At 41.0% G+C, this 20,647-nt stretch overlaps 1 protein-coding gene across 1 annotated transcript; it reads right to left on the reverse strand.

Moving 5' to 3' along the window:
- Positions 1-1,173: 1,173 nt before the first annotated feature.
- Positions 1,174-18,299, reverse strand: LOC124259239 (cholinesterase-like). The gene is made up of 3 exons (XM_046693350.1): positions 18,217-18,299; positions 1,333-2,817; positions 1,174-1,201 (listed from the first exon to the last, which is right to left on the reverse strand). The coding sequence occupies exons 2-3, from the start codon at positions 2,814-2,816 to the stop codon at positions 1,174-1,176; spliced, it is 1,512 nt and encodes a 503-aa protein (XP_046549306.1). The 5' UTR covers position 2,817; positions 18,217-18,299.
- Between the last annotated feature and the right edge of the window lie 2,348 nt (positions 18,300-20,647).

The following is a 20,647-nucleotide window of genomic DNA, read 5'->3' on the forward strand; positions in this document are numbered from 1 at the left end:
ACATGGCTGGTCATACAAGCTGATATAGTTGATGATGTTTGTAGTCTTTATGGATGATCAACTTCTTTATTGTACAATATGCTTGAAAACGGTATAAGTATCTTTACCGAATCGTCGCCATTGCACAATAAAGAAGCTGATCATCCATAAAATCATGTCATGCATATTGCTTAATTCTAGAATACCTCTCAAAGTGTTCAGTTGTCATATCACAGCCATTATCGGCGTTCCTTCATATTTTCCCATGAAGACAGTTCGATCTATCCTTAAGTGAAATCAGACCTCAGAGATGCAAAAATTAATTATGAACCTATGATCCAATATCCCATACGTGCTTCCAAGTGATTCTCCTCAGGTATTGTTGGTCGGTTTACAAATATTGCAGTGATCATAAAATGAGGCACGGTTTGATATCTTTAATATGAATGAATGTGTTTGAAGTAGACTTGAACGCCAAATCCATAACATGTGACACCCATTCACATGTCGACCTATGGATATGTGTTCTCATTTTCAGCCAAACAAAAGAAATATCAAAGTCACTCCTGAAACCATTCAGCTGACTGTAACGGCAAAGTGTTCCTTCATGAATATTACCTTTAGAAATCATGGGTCGAATCCTGTTGATGAAGACGCATTCGTGGTGGACCGCCCCGTGCCCTGCTGCTAATTTGCTGCCCACGTCAAAAGGGCCATGTAGAGAGATCAGTGTTGTCAGAGGCTGGCCAGTTCACCTTGACGGGAACAGGAGTGTTCGGATCGCTGTATACATATTTGAAACAGTATCATATTTTTTGTATCATTTAAAGTCAGTGAGCGACAATGTTTCTTGACACATCAGAAAAAACGGCTGGGGTCTACAAAATTGGGCTTCGGAGACATTGTACATGTGTGGAATAGGAACTGTTTCTCCGCTTGACGGGCGAACACTTGGCAAGCTCACCATCCCTACATCATTATGGGCGCCAATGATATTTTTTTCAGGGTTAACAGGTCTCAATGAGAACGTGATTTCTGAGAATACGTTTAATCTGACAAGAAATGTACATATACATGGACAACATAAGACCGAGTGAGGGATCTTTCACTCACTCACTCATCTGTGTAGATTCCATGGCTCGATATACCACTTACTTCTCTCCAACTCACTCTATCACTCACTCACTCACTCACTCACCCTGACTTGGCAAAGTTTGGATCGCTGTATACAGATAAGAAAACTTCAGGAAATCATGATTATATGAAAAAACATTTTCTTAAGTTAAAGAGGGGTGAATCAGTAAAGGTTTGTGTCATTTAAGGTGTATTTCACTCGCTCGTTCGTTCACTCACCCGGACTTGGCAAAGTTGGTCCAGTAGGTCATGATGGTCCTGCTGAGTTCCATCTCCTCCTCTGTACATCCCAGAGACTTTTCCAGAACCCAACCAAACACAAAGTCAAGCTCATACCAGTGGGCTGCTCCTATCCACTGTGGATACGGACTAATTGATAGTCGGTGATTAAAACTGTACACGTAGGTAGGGTTAGCAGGAGTGTACAATCTGTCAAACTCAATATGAGGACATTTGAAATCCCTATCTGAAGTCATGCGAGTCAAGACATCAAAGTAGTGGCTGTCCTTTAAAGGAACTTTCTGACTTTCATAAAACAGGCGAAGAGCCTCTTCATATCCTTTACCACCAACAAAGTCATAGGAAAGAAGACTTTCATATTCTGGCTGACTTAAAATCAGTGTTTCGGGTAATCTGGACACGTTTCTCATTTGCTTCAACGCCATTGCCAAAAACAGAGTATTCTCGTCTCCTGTAAACCCATGCAATACACTGGTCTGCTTGATGGATCCGCTGGACAGAAGACTTTCGGGGTCATCAGGAAGGAAGTACCCATCCACTACTGGAATAAATGCTTCCATTACATCAAACAAACCACTAAGCTGAAGGTCTGTCATAGTTTGAGCATCTGCTTTCTTCAAGCACTCGTAGATGTCTGCGTCAGTTGAAGATGGACATTCAAGGTGATCAGCAATCTTCTTTATTCTCACTGTTGCTGTTTTAGGTATGGTGTATGCCCAAGGGCTATTGGGGGCCCCACTCTGAATGATGACTCTGTCAAACAAGTCACGTGACAGTGGTGACACCAGGTGGTGACTCACGCTGACGCCTCCAGCACTTTCTCCAAATATGGTGACTCGGGATGGATCTCCACCAAAGTTTGCAATATTGTCTTTCACCCACTGTAAGGCCAGTCGTTGGTCCATCAAGCCCATGTTTCCAGGGATGGTGTCTGGCCCCAGATAGCCGAACCCTAATGACCCCACTCTGTAATTCATTGAAACAACGATGACGTCATTCTCTGCTGCAATGTATTTTCCTTCATACAGTGGCATTCGTGTAGATCCACTAAAAAACCCTCCGCCATAGATCCAGACCATTACTGCCAGATTGCCGCCATTGTCAGACGGTGCCCACACTGTAAGATGAAGGCAGTCTTCACTGTAATCTTCGGGTATTTGTTTGTGAGGCTCATCTGTGTCAAGAGCATCTTTAATTTGGAAGCAAGATGGCGTCGGTTTCTGTGCATCTCTAACTTCCGGTCCCCATGATTCTGAACGTTGTGGGTATTTGAAGCGGAGATCGCCTACAGGAGGCTTGGCGTATGGGATTCCATAGAATACGTCAAGGGACTTGCCCAACACTGACAGGCGTTGCCCAAGGACTGGGCCATCTTGAGTTGACACTTTCTGTGTTTTGGCAATATGCAACTCAAGCAACAACGTCACAAGAGTTGCAAATGCAAGTCTCTTTCCTGTCCACATTCTGAAAAAGCGTAATGATTCTTAGGATACGTTTAACAGAGTTTCTTTACACAGGAAATGTGATACTATTCTAAGATGGTAGAATACACGACGATATGTCATGTGCATAATGCAGAGACAGACTATTGTTCTTGTTTCTCATAATGGTCACTTGAGGACAGTATTGTGAACCATTCTCTGACCCTTATCATCCTTTATATTTGGCATAGCTTGGATGTTTGACCACTGACCGACGAATGAATACTTTGTATTACTGACTTTGTTGCTAACTCTATCACTCTGCTGTGTATATCAATTGTACAGCATCCGTGAAACCCGTTAGAACGGGACCGCCTAAATATAGCTGGAATATTGTTGTTTCAATTGAAAACCAAGTTAATTTTAGAATGTGATTGCGAAGATGGCCTATATAACACGACATATCTGAATTATTTCGCTTTCAGATTTGTGGGTTAACGTGTTTCAACTTTGAAATGGAGACTACACAATAAGACATAATTTTGTCATTGATGCCTCTATGGTTGGAAATTTCGTTGAAACTTTTGACTATGACTCATAAACGAGCAGTAAGATATCTGTCGTTAAGATTTATATATATATGTATATGTCAGCAGATATATAACTGTAAGTCCTTGACGTGGACATTATGGATGCTAATATGATGACAATGAGAAGGGGTCTTATTACTTCAGATATTTTATACTGAAGGCTGCGTAACAAGGTGAAGGTATAAAAGGAGCATATAGACATACAGGGAGGCCAGGTGTGGTGACGTGGTAGACATGACGTCAAGGCTGCGTGACAAGGTGATGGTATAAAAGGAGTATATAGACATACAGGGAGGCCAGGTGTGGTGACGTGGTAGACATGACGTCACAGTATGTAAAAGAGACGCCTCAGCGGTCAAGAATGTCAAAAGGTTGCTTAATGTTACTGCATATGTTGTATTTGTTTGCCAAGTATTGTGAGTGAGTGAGTTGGATTTTACGCCGCTTTTAGCAATATTTCAGCAATATCACGGCGGGGGACACCAGAAATGGGTTTTACACATTGTACCCATGTGGGGAATCGAACCCGTGTCTTCGGCGTGACGAGCGAAAGCTTTAACCACCAGGCTAACCCTAGGCTAACACTCCAACCGTCAAGTATTGTAGCCTAATGGTTGAGGCGTTCGCCCGTAACGCCGAAGACCGGGGAAGCCCATTTCTGGTGTTCCCCGCCGTGATGTTGCTGGAATATTTCTAAAAGCGGCGTAATACTAAATTCACTCACACACTCACTCACTCAAGTATTTCGCCTGAAATATTTTCTGCAAATATTGCATACACATGTATTATCGACAACAATTTTCACATGTATAGTACTCCAAATCCAAGCCCAAGGCTTGGTTAAGTACCTGGTCAATAAATGTGTCCTCGAATTCCATTCTTGAGCCTCTTCTGGAGTTCATACTGCCAGTGAGGTGCGATTACGTTCACGGTCACATCATCATACGACCCGTGAAGGTCCGGGATAGAATGAACCTTCAGTAACCCATGCTTGTCGTAAGAGGTGACTAACGGGATCGGGTGGTCAGGCTCGTTGACTTGGTTGACACATGTCATCGGTTTCCAATTGCACGGATCGATGCTTATGGTGTTGATCACTGGGTTGTCTGGTCCAGACTCGATTATTTACAGACCACCGCCATATAGTTGGAATATTGCTGAGTGTGGCGTAAAAGTAAACTCACTCACTTACACGATACTGGATTATATCTGCTGGCGTTTCGATACTGATTAATATCTGCCAGTTTTTTTAATCGCAGACTCAGCGTTAAGACAGCACAGAATACGCAATATTGCAAAACTACAATAAAAATTGCTAACTCATAACTGAGCCTCTGCTGGAGTTCACACTGCCAGTTAGGCGCCATAACGTTCACAGTCACATCATCATCCTGTCCTTACTGGTACCCATATACTACTGAATGAACAGAGGTACATCCGACCATGTTGTCCTTACTGGTACCCATATACTACTGAATGAACAGAGGTACATCCGACCATGTTGTCCATAGTAGTACCCATTTACTGCTGAATGAACAGAGGTACATCCGACTATGTTGTCATTACTGGTGCCCATATACTACTGAATGAACAGAGGTACATCCGACCATGTTGTCCTTACTGGTACCCATATACTACTGAATGAACAGAGGTACATCCGACCATGTTGTCCTTACTGGTAATCATATACTACTGAATGAAGAAGCGTACATCCCACCATGTTGTCATTACTAGTACCCATATACTACTGAATGAACAGACGTACATCCGACCATGTTGTCATTACTGGTACCCATATACTACTGAATGAACAGACGTACATCCGACCACGTTGTCATTACTAGTACCCATATACTACTGAATGAACAGAGGTACATCCGATTATATTGTCCTTACTGGTACCCATATACTACTGAATTAACAGAGGTACATCCGACCATGTTGTCATTACTAGTACCCATATACTACTGAATGAACAGAGGTACATCCGATTATATTGTCCTTACTGGTACCCATATACTACTGAATGAACAGAGGTACATACGACCATGTTGTCATTACTAGTACCCATATACTACTGAATGAACAGAGGTACATCCGATTATATTGTCCTTACTGGTACCCATATACTACTGAATTAACAGAGGTACATCCGACCATGTTGTCATTACTAGTACCCATATACTACTGAATGAACAGAGGTACATCCGATTATATTGTCCTTACTGGTACCCATATACTACTGAATGAACAGAGGTACATACGACCATGTTGTCATTACTAGTACCCATATACTACTGAATGAACAGAGGTACATACGACCATGTTGTCATTACTATTATCCATATACTACTGAATGAACAGAGGTACATCCGATTATATTGTCCTTTCTGGTACCCATATACTACTGAATGAACAGAGGTACATACGACCATGTTGTCATTACTAGTACCCATATACTACTGAATGAACAGAGATACATCCGATTATATTGTCCTTACTGGTACCCATATACTACTGAATGAACAGAGGTACATCCGACAATGTTGTCATCACTAGTACCCATGTACTACTGTATGAACAGAGGTACAGCAGATTATATTGTCCTTACTGGTACCCATATACTACTGAATGAACAGAGGTACATCCGACCATGTTGTCATTAATAGTACCCATATACTACTGAATGAACAGAGGTACATCCGATTATGTTGTCATCACTGGTACCCATATACTACTGAATTAACAGAGGTACATCCGACCATGTTGTCATTACTAGTACCCTTATAACTACTGAATGAACACAGGTACATCCGACCATGTTGTCATTACTGGTTCCCATATACTACTGAATGAACAGAGGTACATCCGACCATGTTGTCCTTACTGGTACCCATATACTACTGAATGAAAAGAGGTACATCCGACCATGTTGTCCTTACTGGTACCCATATACTACTGAATGAACAGAGGTACATCAGATTATGTTGTCCTTACTAGTACCCATATACTAATGAATGAACAGAGGTACATCCGACCATGTTGTCATTACTAGTACCCATATACTACTCAATGAACAGAGGTACATCCGACTATGTTGTAATTACTGGTACCCATATACTACTGAATGAACAGAGGTACATCCGACCATGTTGTCCTTACTGGTACCCATATACTACTGAATTAACAGAGGTACATCAGATTATGTTGTCCTTACTAGTACCCATATACTAATGAATGAACAGAGGTACATCCGACCATGTTGTCATTAATAGTACCCATATACTACTGAATGAACAGAGGTACATCCGACCATGTTGTCCTTACTGGTACCCATATACTACTGAATGAACAGACGTACATCCGACCATGTTGTCCATAGTAGTAACCATTTACTGCTATATGAACAGAGGTACATCCGACTATGTTGTCCTTACTGGTGCCCATATACTACTGAATGAACAGAGGTACATCCGACCATGTTGTCCTTACTGGTACCCATATACTACTGAATGAACAGAGGTACATCCGACCACGTTGTCATTACTGGTACCCATATACTACTGAATGAAGAAGCGTACATCCGACCATGTTGTCATTACTAGTACCCATATACTACTGAATGAACAGAGGTACATCCGATTATATTGTCCTTACTGGTACCCATATACTACTGAATTAACAGAGGTACATCCGACCATGTTGTCATTACTGGTACCCATATACTTCTGAATGAACAGAGGTACATCCGATTATATTGTCCTTACTGGTACACATATACTACTGAATGAACAGAGGTACATACGACCATGTTGTCATTACTAGTACCCATATACTACTGAATGAACAGAGGTACATACGACCATGTTGTCATTAATAGTACCCATATACTACTGAATGAACAGAGGTACATCCGATTATGTTGTCATCACTGGTACCCATATACTACTGAATTAACAGAGGTACATCCGACCATGTTGTCATTACTAGTACCCTTATAACTACTGAATGAACAGAGGTACATCCGACCATGTTGTCATTACTGGTACCCATATACTACTGAATGAACAGAGGTACATCCGACTATGTTGTCCTTACTGGTACCCATATACTACTGAATGAAACGAGGTACATCCGACCATGTTGTCCTTACTGGTACCCATATACTACTGAATGAACAGAGGTACATCAGATTATGTTGTCCTTACTAGTACCCATATACTAATGAATGAACAGAGGTACATCCGACCATGTTGTCATTACTAGTACCCATATACTACTGAATGAACAGAGGTACATCCGACTATGTTGTAATTACTGGTACCCATATACTACTGAATGAACAGAGGTACATCCGACCATGTTGTCCTTACTGGTACCCATATACTACTGAATTAACAGAGGTACATCAGATTATGTTGTCCTTACTAGTACCCATATACTAATGAATGAACAGAGGTACATCCGACCATGTTGTCATTACTGGTACCCATATACTACTGAATGAACAGAGGTACATCCGATTATATTGTCCTTTCTGGTACCCATATACTACTGAATGAACAGAGGTACATACGACCATGTTGTCATTACTAGTACCCATATACTACTGAATGAACAGAGATACATCCGATTATATTGTCCTTACTGGTACCCATATACTACTGAATTAACAGAGGTACAAATCCGACAATGTTGTCATCACTAGTACCCATGTACTACTGTATGAACAGAGGTACAACAGATTATATTGTCCTTACTGGTGTACCCATATACTACTGAATGAACAGGGGTACATCCGTTGTGTTGTCATTAATAGTACCCATATACTACTGAATGAACGAGGTACATCCGATTATGTTGTCATCACTGGTACCCATATACTACTGAATTAACGGGGTACATCCGACCATGTTGTCATTACTAGTACCCTTATAACTACTGAATGAACACAGGTACATCCGACCATGTTGTCGTCCTTACTGGTTCCCATATACTACTGAATGAACAGAGGTACATCCGACCATGTTGTCCTTACTGGTACCCATATACTACTGAATGAAAGAATTTACATCCGACCATGTTGTCCATACTGGTACCCATATACTACTGAATGAACAGAGGTACGGCATCAGAGTTATGTTGTCCTTACTGGTACCCATATACTAATGAATGAACAGGGTACATCCGACCGTGTTGTCATTACTAGTACCCATATACTACTCAATGAACAGAGGTACATCCGACTATGTTGTAATTACTGGTACCCATATACTACTGAATGAACAGAGGTTTACATCCGACCATGTTGTCCTTACTGGGTACTTATGCATACTACTGAATTAACAGGGTACATCAGATTATGTTGTCATACTGGTACCCATATACTAATGAATGAACAGAGGTACATCCGACCATGTTGTCATTAATAGGTACCCATATGCTACTGAATGAACAGGGGGTACATCCGACCATGTTGTCCTTACTGGTACCCATATACTACTGGATGAACAGACGTACATCCGATACATGTTGTCCATAAGTAGTAACCATTTACTGCTATATGAACGGGGGTACATACGACTATGTTGTCCTTACTGGTGCCCATATACTACTGAATGAACAGGGTACATCCGACCATGTTGTCATACTGGTACCCATATACTACTGAATGAACAGGGTACATCCGACCACGTTGTCATTACTGGTACCCATATACTACTGAATGAAGAAGCGTGCATCCGACCGTGTTGTCATTACTGGTACCCATATACTACTGGATGAACAGGGTTACATCCGATTATATTGTCCTTACTGGTGCCCATATACTACTGGATTAACAGAGGTACATCCGACCGTATTTGTCATTACTGGGTACCCATATACTTCTGAATGAACAGAGATTTTTATCCGATTATATTGTCCTTACTGGTACCCATATGCTACTGAATGAACAGGAGATTACATACGACCATGTTGTCATTACTAAGTGCCCATATGCTACTGGATGAACGGAGGTACCATACGACCATGTTGTCATTAATGGTACCCATATGCTACTGGATGAACGGAGGTACGTCCGATTATGTTGTCATCACTGGTACCCATATACTGCTGAATTAACAGAGGTACATCCGACCATGTTGTCATTACTAGTACCCTTATAACTACTGAATGAACGGTAGGTTCCGACCATGTTGTCATTACTGGTACCCATATACTACTGAATGAACGGAGGGTACATCCGACTATGTTGTCTTACTGGTGCCCATATACTACTGAATGGAGCAGGGGTGCATCCGACCATGTTGTCTTACTGGTACCCATATACTACTGAATGAACAGAGGTACATCAGATTATGTTGTCCTTACTAGTACCCATATACTAATGAATGAACAGAGGTACATCCGACCATGTTGTCATTACTAGTACCCATATACTACTGAATGAACAGAGGTACATCCGACTATGTTGTAATTACTGGTACCCATATACTACTGAATGAACAGGGTACATCCGACCATGTTGTCATACTGGTACCCATATACTACTGAATTAACAGGGGTTACATCGGATTATGTTGTCCTTACTGGTACCCATATACTAATGAATGAACAAGGTACATCCGACCATGTTGTCATTACTAGTACCCATATACTACTGAATGAACAGAGGTACATCCGATTATATTGTCGCTTTCTGGTACCCATATACTACTCAATGAACAGAGGGGAATTTTACGACCATGTTGTCATTACTAAGTACCCATATACTACTGAATGAACAGAGATACATCCGATTATATTGTCCTTACTGGTACCCATATACTACTGAATTAACAGGGGTACAAATCCGACAATGTTGTCATCACTAGTACCCATGTACTACTGTATGAACAGGGGTACAGCAGATTATATTGTCCTTACTGGTACCCATATACTACTGAATGAACAGAAGTACATCCGACCATGTTGTCATTAATAGTACCCATATACTACTGAATGAACAGGGGTACATCCGATTATGTTGTCATCACTGGTGCCTATATACTACTGGATTAACAGGGTACATCCGACCATGTTGTCGTTACTAGTACCCTGATAACTACTGAATGAACAAGGGTACATCCGACCATGTTGTCATTACTGGTGCCCATATACTACTGGAATGAACAGAGGTACATCCGACTATGTTGTCCTTACTGGTACCCATATGCTACTGAATGAAACCAGGTTACATCCGACCATGTTGTCCTTACTGGTACCCATATACTACTGGATGAACAGAGGTACATCAGATTATGTTGTCCTTACTAGTACCCATATGCTAATGAATGAACAGAGGTACATCCGACCATGTTGTCATTACTGTACCCATATGCTACTGAATGAACAGAGGTACATCCGACTATGTTGTAATTACTGGTACCCATATACTACTGAATGAACAGAGGTACATCCGACCATGTTGTCCCCTTACTGGTGCCATATACTACTGGATTAACAGAGGGTACATCAGATTATGTTGTCCTTACTGGTACCCATATACTAATGAATGAACAGAGGTGCATCCGACCATGTTGTCATTACTAGTACCCATATGCTACTGAATGAACAGAGGTACATCCGATTATGTTGTCATTACTGGTGCCCATATACTACTGAATGAAAGAGGTGCATCCGACCATGTTGTCATACTGGTACCCATATACTACTGGATGAACAGAGGTACATACGACCATGTTGTCATTACTAATGCCATATACTACTGAATGAACAGAGGTTACATACGACCATGTTGTCATTACTATTATCCATATACTACTGAATGAACAGAGGTACATCCGATTATATTGTCCTTTCTGGTACCCATATACTACTGAATGAACAGAGGTACATACGACCATGTTGTCATTACTAGTACCCATATACTACTGAATGAACAGAGATACATCCGATTATATTGTCCTTACTGGTACCCATATACTACTGAATTAACAGAGGTACAAATCCGACAATGTTGTCATCACTAGTACCCATGTACTACTGTATGAACAGAGGTACAGCAGATTATATTGTCCTTACTGGTACCCATATACTACTGAATGAACAGAGGTACATCCGACCATGTTGTCATTAATAGTACCCATATACTACTGAATGAACAGAGGTACATCCGACTATGTTGTAATTACTGGTACCCATATACTACTGAATGAACAGAGGTACATCCGACCATGTTGTCCTTACTGGTACCCATATACTACTGAATTAACAGAGGTACATCAGATTATGTTGTCCTTACTAGTACCCATATACTAATGAATGAACAGAGGTACATCCGACCATGTTGTCATTACTAGTACCCATATACTACTGAATGAACAGAGGTACATCCGATTATGTTGTCATTACTGGTGCCCATATACTACTGAATGAAAAGAGGTACATCCGACCATGTTGTCCTTACTGGTACCCATATACTACTGAATGAACAGAGGTACATACGACCATGTTGTCATTACTAGTACCCATATACTACTGAATGAACAGAGGTACATACGACCATGTTGTCATTACTATTATCCATATACTACTGAATGAACAGAGGTACATCCGATTATATTGTCCTTTCTGGTACCCATATACTACTGAATGAACAGAGGTACATACGACCATGTTGTCATTACTAGTACCCATATACTACTGAATGAACAGAGATACATCCGATTATATTGTCCTTACTGGTACCCATATACTACTGAATTAACAGAGGTACAAATCCGACAATGTTGTCATCACTAGTACCCATGTACTACTGTATGAACAGAGGTACAGCAGATTATATTGTCCTTACTGGTACCCATATACTACTGAATGAACAGAGGTACATCCGACCATGTTGTCATTAATAGTACCCATATACTACTGAATGAACAGAGGTACATCCGATTATGTTGTCATCACTGGTACCCATATACTACTGAATTAACAGAGGTACATCCGACCATGTTGTCCTTACTGGTACCCATATACTACTGAATGAACAGAGGTACATCAGATTATGTTGTCCTTACTAGTACCCATATACTAATGAATGAACAGAGGTACATCCGACCATGTTGTCATTACTAGTACCCATATACTACTGAATGAACAGAGGTACATCCGACTATGTTGTAATTACTGGTACCCATATACTACTGAATGAACAGAGGTACATCCGACCATGTTGTCCTTACTGGTACCCATATACTACTGAATTAACAGAGGTACATCAGATTATGTTGTCCTTACTAGTACCCATATACTAATGAATGAACAGAGGTATATCCGACCATGTTGTCATTACTAGTACCCATATACTACTGAATGAACAGAGGTACATCCGATTATGTTGTCATTACTGGTGCCCATATACTACTGAATGAAAAGAGGTACATCCGACCATGTTGTCCTTACTGGTACCCATATACTACTGAATGAACAGAGGTACATACGACCATGTTGTCATTACTAGTACCCATATACTACTGAATGAACAGAGGTACATACGACCATGTTGTCATTACTATTATCCATATACTACTGAATGAACAGAGGTACATCCGATTATATTGTCCTTTCTGGTACCCATATACTACTGAATGAACAGAGGTACATACGACCATGTTGTCATTACTAGTACCCATATACTACTGAATGAACAGAGATACATCCGATTATATTGTCCTTACTGGTACCCATATACTACTGAATTAACAGAGGTACAAAACCGACAATGTTGTCATCACTAGTACCCATGTACTACTGTATGAACAGAGATACAGCAGATTATATTGTCCTTACTGGTACCCATATACTACTGAATGAACAGAGGTACATCCGACCATGTTGTCATTAATAGTACCCATATACTACTGAATGAACAGAGGTACATCCGATTATGTTGTCATCACTGGTACCCATATACTACTGAATTAACAGAGGTACATCCGACCATGTTGTCATTACTAGTACCCTTATTACTACTGAATGAACAGAGGTACATCCGACCATGTTGTCATTACTGGTACCCATATACTACTGAATGAACAGAGGTACATCCGACTATGTTGTCTTACTGGTACCCATATACTACTGAATGAAAAGAGGTACATCCGACCATGTTGTCCTTACTGGTACCCATATACTACTGAATGAACAGAGGTACATCAGATTATGTTGTCCTTACTAGTACCCATATACTAATGAATGAACAGAGGTACATCCGACCATGTTGTCATTACTAGTACCCATATACTACTGAATGAACAGAGGTACATCCGACTATGTTGTAATTACTGGTACCCATATACTACTGAATGAACAGAGGTACATCCGACCATGTTGTCCTTACTGGTACCCATATACTACTGAATTAACAGAGGTACATCAGATTATGTTGTCCTTACTAGTACCCATATACTAATGAATGAACAGAGGTACATCCGACCATGTTGTCATTACTAGTACCCATATACTACTGAATGAACAGAGGTACATCCGATTATGTTGTCATTACTGGTGCCCATATACTACTGAATGAAAAGAGGTACATCCGACCATGTTGTCCTTACTGGTACCCATATACTACTGAATGAACAGAGGTACATCCGACCATGTTGTCCATAGTAGTACCCATTTACTGCTATATGAACAGAGGTACATCCGACTATGTTGTCCTTACTGGTTCCCATATACTACTGAATGAACAGAGGTACATCCGATTATATTGTCCTTACTGGTACCAATATACTACTGAATTAACAGAGGTACATCCGACCATGTTGTCATTACTAGTAGCCATATACCACTGAATGAACAGAGGTACATCCGATTATATTGTCCTTACTGGTACCAATATACTACTGAATTAACAGAGGTACATACGACCATGTTGTCATTACTAGTACCCATATACTACTGAATGAACAGAGGTACATCCGATTATATTGTCCTTACTGGTACCCATATACTACTGAATGAACAGAGGTACATACGACCATGTTGTCATTACTAGTACCCATATACTACTGAATGAACAGAGGTACATACGACCATGTTGTCATTACTATTATCCATATACTACTGAATGAACAGAGGTACATCCGATTATATTGTCCTTTCTGGTACCCATATACTACTGAATGAACAGAGGTTACAGCATACGACCATGTTGTCATTACTAGTACCCATATACTACTGAATGAACAGAGATACATCCGATTATATTGTCCTTACTGGTACCCATATACTACTGAATTAACAGAGGTACATCCGACAATGTTGTCATCACTAGTACCCATGTACTACTGTATGAACAGAGGTACAGCAGATTATATTGTCCTTACTGGTACCCATATACTACTGAATGAACAGAGGTACATCCGACCATGTTGTCATTAATAGTACCCATATACTACTGAATGAACAGAGGTACATCCGATTATTTTGTCATCACTGGTACCCATATACTACTGAATTAACAGAGGTACATCCGACCATGTTGTCATTACTAGTACCCTTATTACTACTGAATGAACAGAGGTACATCCGACCATGTTGTCATTACTGGTACCCATATACTACTGAATGAACAGAGGTACATCCGACTATGTTGTCCTTACTGGTACCCATATACTACTGAATGAAAAGGGTGCATCCGACCATGTTGTCATACTGGTGCCCATATACTACTGAATGAACAGAGGTACATCAGATTATGTTGTCCTTACTAGTACCCATATACTAATCAATGAACAGAGGTACATCCGACCATGTTGTCATTACTAGTACCCATATACTACTGAATGAACAGAGGTACATCCGACTATGTTGTCATTACTGGTACCCATATACTACTGAATGAAAAGAGGTACATACGACCATGTTGTCCTTACTGGTACCCATATACTACTGAATGAACAGAGGTACATCAGATTATATTGTCCTTACTAGTACCCATATACTAATGAATGAACAGAGGTACATCCGACCATGTTGTCATTACTAGTATCCATATACTACTGAATGAACAGGGTACATCCGATTATATTGTCATTACTGGTGCCCATATACTACTGAATGAACAGAGGTACATCTGATTATGTTGTCATTACTGGTGCCCATATACTACTGAATGAACGGGGTACATCCGACTATGTTGTCCTTACTGGTGGCCATATGCTACTGGATGAACGGGGTACATCCGACCATGTTGTCCTTACTGGTACCCATATGCTACTGGATGAACAGAGGTACATCCGATTATGTTGTCCTTACTGGTGCCATATACTACTGAATGAACAGGGGTACATCCGACCATGTTGTCATTACTGGTGCCCATATACTACTGGATTAACAGAAGTACATCCGACCATGTTGTCATTACTAGTACCCATATGCTACTGGATGAACAGAGGTACATCCGACCATGTTGTCATTACTGGTGCCCATATGCTACTGAATTAACGGAAGTACATCCGACTATGTTGTCCTTACTGGTACCCATATACTACTGAATGAACAGAGGTACATCCGACCATGTTTTCCTTCCTTGTACCCATATACTACTGAATGAACAGAAGTACATCCGACCATATTGTCATTACTAGTACCCATTTGCTGCTGAATGAACAGAGGTACATTCGACCATGTTGTCATTACTGGTACCCATATACTACTGAATGAACAGAGGTACATCCGACCATGTTGTCCTTACTAGTACCCATATACTATTGAATGAACAGAGGTACATTGACACGGATATTTCAAGAAAATTCATGGGAATGTGTAGCTGTAAACGTTCATTGTAACACGAGCAATCGCTTGTAAACAACACGAAGGTCTCCGAGTGAGTTATAGATTATTTACTGGCCTGTTTGTGTTCAAGCATATTCGGTCTCTGTCCTCAAAGATAAACTGTTAGGTTTTAGATAGGTTCTATATTTCCGACCACCGTATGCTTAAGTGGTACTTCATGTACAACAGAATGCCATTTTTACCACACAGGGCTGACACTGCACTACATGTGTAAACAAGATAAAGGGGTTAGTGAGTGGCAGTCCTAGTTGTATGCATTTACCTGTAGCCTCTCTCCTCAAAGATAAACTGTTATGGTGTTGAGCAATAACGCCAGTGATTACTATAATTCGGACAGTCGTATACTTCAATGGTAAAACAGAAGGGCACTTTTTACCACACTCACCTTATACCTGACTCTCCAGGTGTGCACCCGACACTGGCTGTGTACACAAAAACACGCTGTCAAACTCAGACCCACGGGACCTACTAACCCGGGGATCTGAATGGTTAAGCGCGATTGCTTGTGTCAGCAGTTTGACAGGTCCCGTCAACCCCGACTGACTGACTGAGTTTAGTTTTACGCCGCTTTTAGCAATATTCCAGCAATATCACGGCGGGGGACACCAGAAATGGGCTTAACACATTGTGCCCATGTGGGGAATCGAACCCGGATCCTCGGCGTGACGAGCCAACGCTTTAACCACTAGGCTACCCACCGCCCCCGTCAACCCCGACCTTTGGATGGAGTGAAACAACAAACTAAACTAGTCGGTTTGCAGGGTGAAGGCGAAGGCTGTGTACACAAAAACACGCTGTCAAACTCGGACCCACGGGACCGAACCTACCAACCCGGGCATCTGGGTAAGATTTCCGCCCGTATCCCCCCTAAATTTTAATGATGAGGAAACATTTCTTTGACTGGCATATTTAGAAGTTGAATATGTGTTTCAGTATGTTTAGATACAATTAAAAAACATGTTAAAACTCATCCTTATCAGATGAGGAATATATGTTAGGTTCTGGTGACATGATTTGAATACAATTTAAGGGGGGATACGGGCGGAAGTCTTTCCGGGATGTGAATGGTTTAGCGCGATTGCTTGTGTCAGCAGTTTGACAGGTCCCGTCAACCCCGACCTTTGGATGAGTGACAAAACGAACTAAACTAGTCGGTTTGCAGGGTGAAGGTCGACAAGTTCCAGACAATGGCCATGGGTAGCGAATGTTTTTTCAACGGTGCGGTAAATGCTAAAATGTTCACCGGAAAATAACTGAACAAGGATCACGCTGTAAATAGCATGCAGGTTTATGTAAGAAAGTGAATTACTCACTACTAATGAAGGAAATGAACTATACTCACTCACTGAACCCTCTGGTTCACATGTCAACCCGCTGGTACACTTATCATATTTCGGTGCCTGAGTGAGACACATTTTACATTTTGTAGGAAACCAGTCTCTTAATACGTCAAAACAACACCGTTGTCAAAACATCAAAAATCAAAGGATTTTTACCTCGACACAAAGGACTAGTATAGGTTAATGACCCTTATAAGGTAGTTATTTAAATAAACTCTGCGAGGACTTTAACCCGAGCTGAGTTTATTTAAATAACTACTGCAGTGAGGGTGATTAAACGGCTTACACACCGAGGACATACTTATTTAATACGCGTGTAATGTATTAGGCATGGCGAAGATTATCAAAATGAGTACAATTTTATTGTTTTTAAATAGAAATAATTGCCCAAGGGCAGTTATTCAGTTATGCTGATGAAACACTTTCAAGAAAAATGGACATAACTTTCCCTAATGGTTTTACCCCGGGTCGTGATGGGTATTGAACGGCGTAGTTATATGCAAACATTACAGCCTCTGCTCGACTCAAAGATAATCTCGTATGGTCTGCAGTAACACCACCAAACACATCATTGTCTACATTTCGACCAATCGTATGTTTCAGTGGTATTTGATGTTCAAAAGAATGTCATTTTCATGACACACTTACCTTGCACCTGACTCGTATGGGGTGTTCCAGATACTGCAAAAACTGTGTTCACAGAGACGCGCCGGTATATACCGGTGATATCTCACATGATGACCTAATTTCTGTGACATGTACAGTAGGTTTCAAGAGTTACGTCCCCTGGTGAGAAGAACGCAGGCACACCAGTTCTGAACACAACTGTGTCATATGCCAAAATAAGTGATCAAATTAAAAAACTTTTGTTAAGGATAACGTCAACATACACCCTAGACACTGTAGTATCCGTCATGTCACCTGCAGTAGACGAAGGTATCGAAGCTATTCAGTTATACATAACGTCAACATACACCCTAGACACTGTAGTATCCGTCATGTCACCTGCAGTAGACGAAGGTATAGAAGCTATTCAGTTATACAAAACGTCAACATACACCCTAGACACTGTAGTATCCGTCATGTCACCTGCAGTAGACGAAGGTATCGAAGCTATTCAGTTATACCAGGGAGACTATATAACGGTTATCGTCAACATACACCCTAGACACTGTAGTATCCGTCATGTCACCTGCAGTAGACGAAGGTATCGAAGCTATTCAGTTATACAAAACGTCAACATACACCCTAGAGACTGTAGTAACCGTCATGTCACCTGCAGTAGACGAAGGTATCGAAGCTATTCAGTTATACATAACGTCAACATACACCCTAGACACTGTAGTAACCGTCATGTCACCTGCAGTAGACGAAGGTATCGAAGCTATTCAGTTATACCAGGGAGACTATATAACGGTTATCGTCAACAAACACCCTAGACACTGTAGTAACCGTCATGTCACCTGCAGTAGACGAAGGTATCGAAGCTATTCAGTTATACCAGGGAGACTATATAACGGTTATCGTCAACAAACACCCTAGACACTGTAGTAACCGTCATGTCACCTGCAGTAGACGAAGGTATCGAAGCTATTCAGTTATACCAGGAGACTATATAACGGTTATCGTCAACAAACACCCTAGACACTGTAGTATCCGTCATGTCACTGCAGTAGACGAAGGTATCGAAGCTATTCAGTTATACATAACGTCAACATACACCCTAGACACTGTAGTATCCATGTCACCTGCGGTAGACGAAGGTATCGAAGCTATTCAGTTATACATAACGTCAACATACACCCTAGACACTGTAGTAACCGTCATGTCACCTGCAGTAGACGAAGGTATCGAAGCTATTCAGTTATACATAACGTCAACATACACCCTAGACACTGTAGTAACCGTCATGTCACCTGCAGTAGACGAAGGTATCGAAGCTATTCAGTTATACATAACGTCAACATACACCCTAGACACTGTAGTATCCGTCATGTCACCTGCAGTAGACGAAGGTATCGAAGCTATTCAGTTATACATAACGTCAACATACACCCTAGACACTGTAGTAACCGTCATGTCACCTGCAGTAGACGAAGGTATCGAAGCTATTCAGTTATACATAACGTCAACATACACCCTAGACACTGTAGTAACCGTCATGTCACCTGCAGTAGACGAAGGTATCGAAGCTATTCAGTTATACATAACGTCAACATACACCCTAGACACTGTAGTAATCGTCATGTCACCTGCAGTAGACGAAGGTATCGAAGCTATTCAGTTATACAAAACGTCAACATACACCCTAGACACTGTAGTATCCGTCATGTCACCTGCAGTAGACGAAGGTATCGAAGCTATTCAGTTATACCAGGGAGACTATATAACGGTTATCGTCAACATACACCCTAGACACTGTAGTATCCGTCATGTCGAAGCTATTCAGTTATACATAACGTCAACATACACCCTAGACACTGTAGTAACCGTCATGTCACCTGCAGTAGACGAAGGTATCGAAGCTATTCAGTTATACAAAACGTCAACATACACCCTAGAGACTGTAGTATCCGTCATGTCACCTGCAGTAGACGAAGGTATCGAAGCTATTCAGTTATACAAAACGTCAACATACACACCCTAGAGACTGTAGTAACCGTCATGTCACCTGCGGTAGACGAAGGTATCGAAGCTATTCAGTTATACATAACGTCAACATACACCCTAGAGACTGTAGTAACCGTCATGTCACCTGCAGTAGACGAAGGTATCGAAGCTATTCAGTTATACATAACGTCAACATACACCCTAGACACTGTAGTAACCGTCATGTCACCTGCAGTAGACGAAGGTATCGAAGCTATTCAGTTATACCTAACGTCAACATACACCCTAGAGACTGTAGTAACCGTCATGTCACCGTAAGTAGACGAAGGTATCGAAGCTATTCAGTTATACATAACGTCAACATACACCCTAGACACTGTAGTAACCGTCATGTCACCTGCAGTAGACGAAGGTATCGAAGCTATTCAGTTATACATAACGTCAACATACACCCTAGACACTGTAGTAA

This window comes from Haliotis rubra, unplaced genomic scaffold (genome assembly GCF_003918875.1).
Source record: "Haliotis rubra isolate DU_JTF1 unplaced genomic scaffold, ASM391887v1 Scf714, whole genome shotgun sequence".
Lineage (NCBI taxonomy): Eukaryota > Metazoa > Mollusca > Gastropoda > Lepetellida > Haliotidae > Haliotis > Haliotis rubra.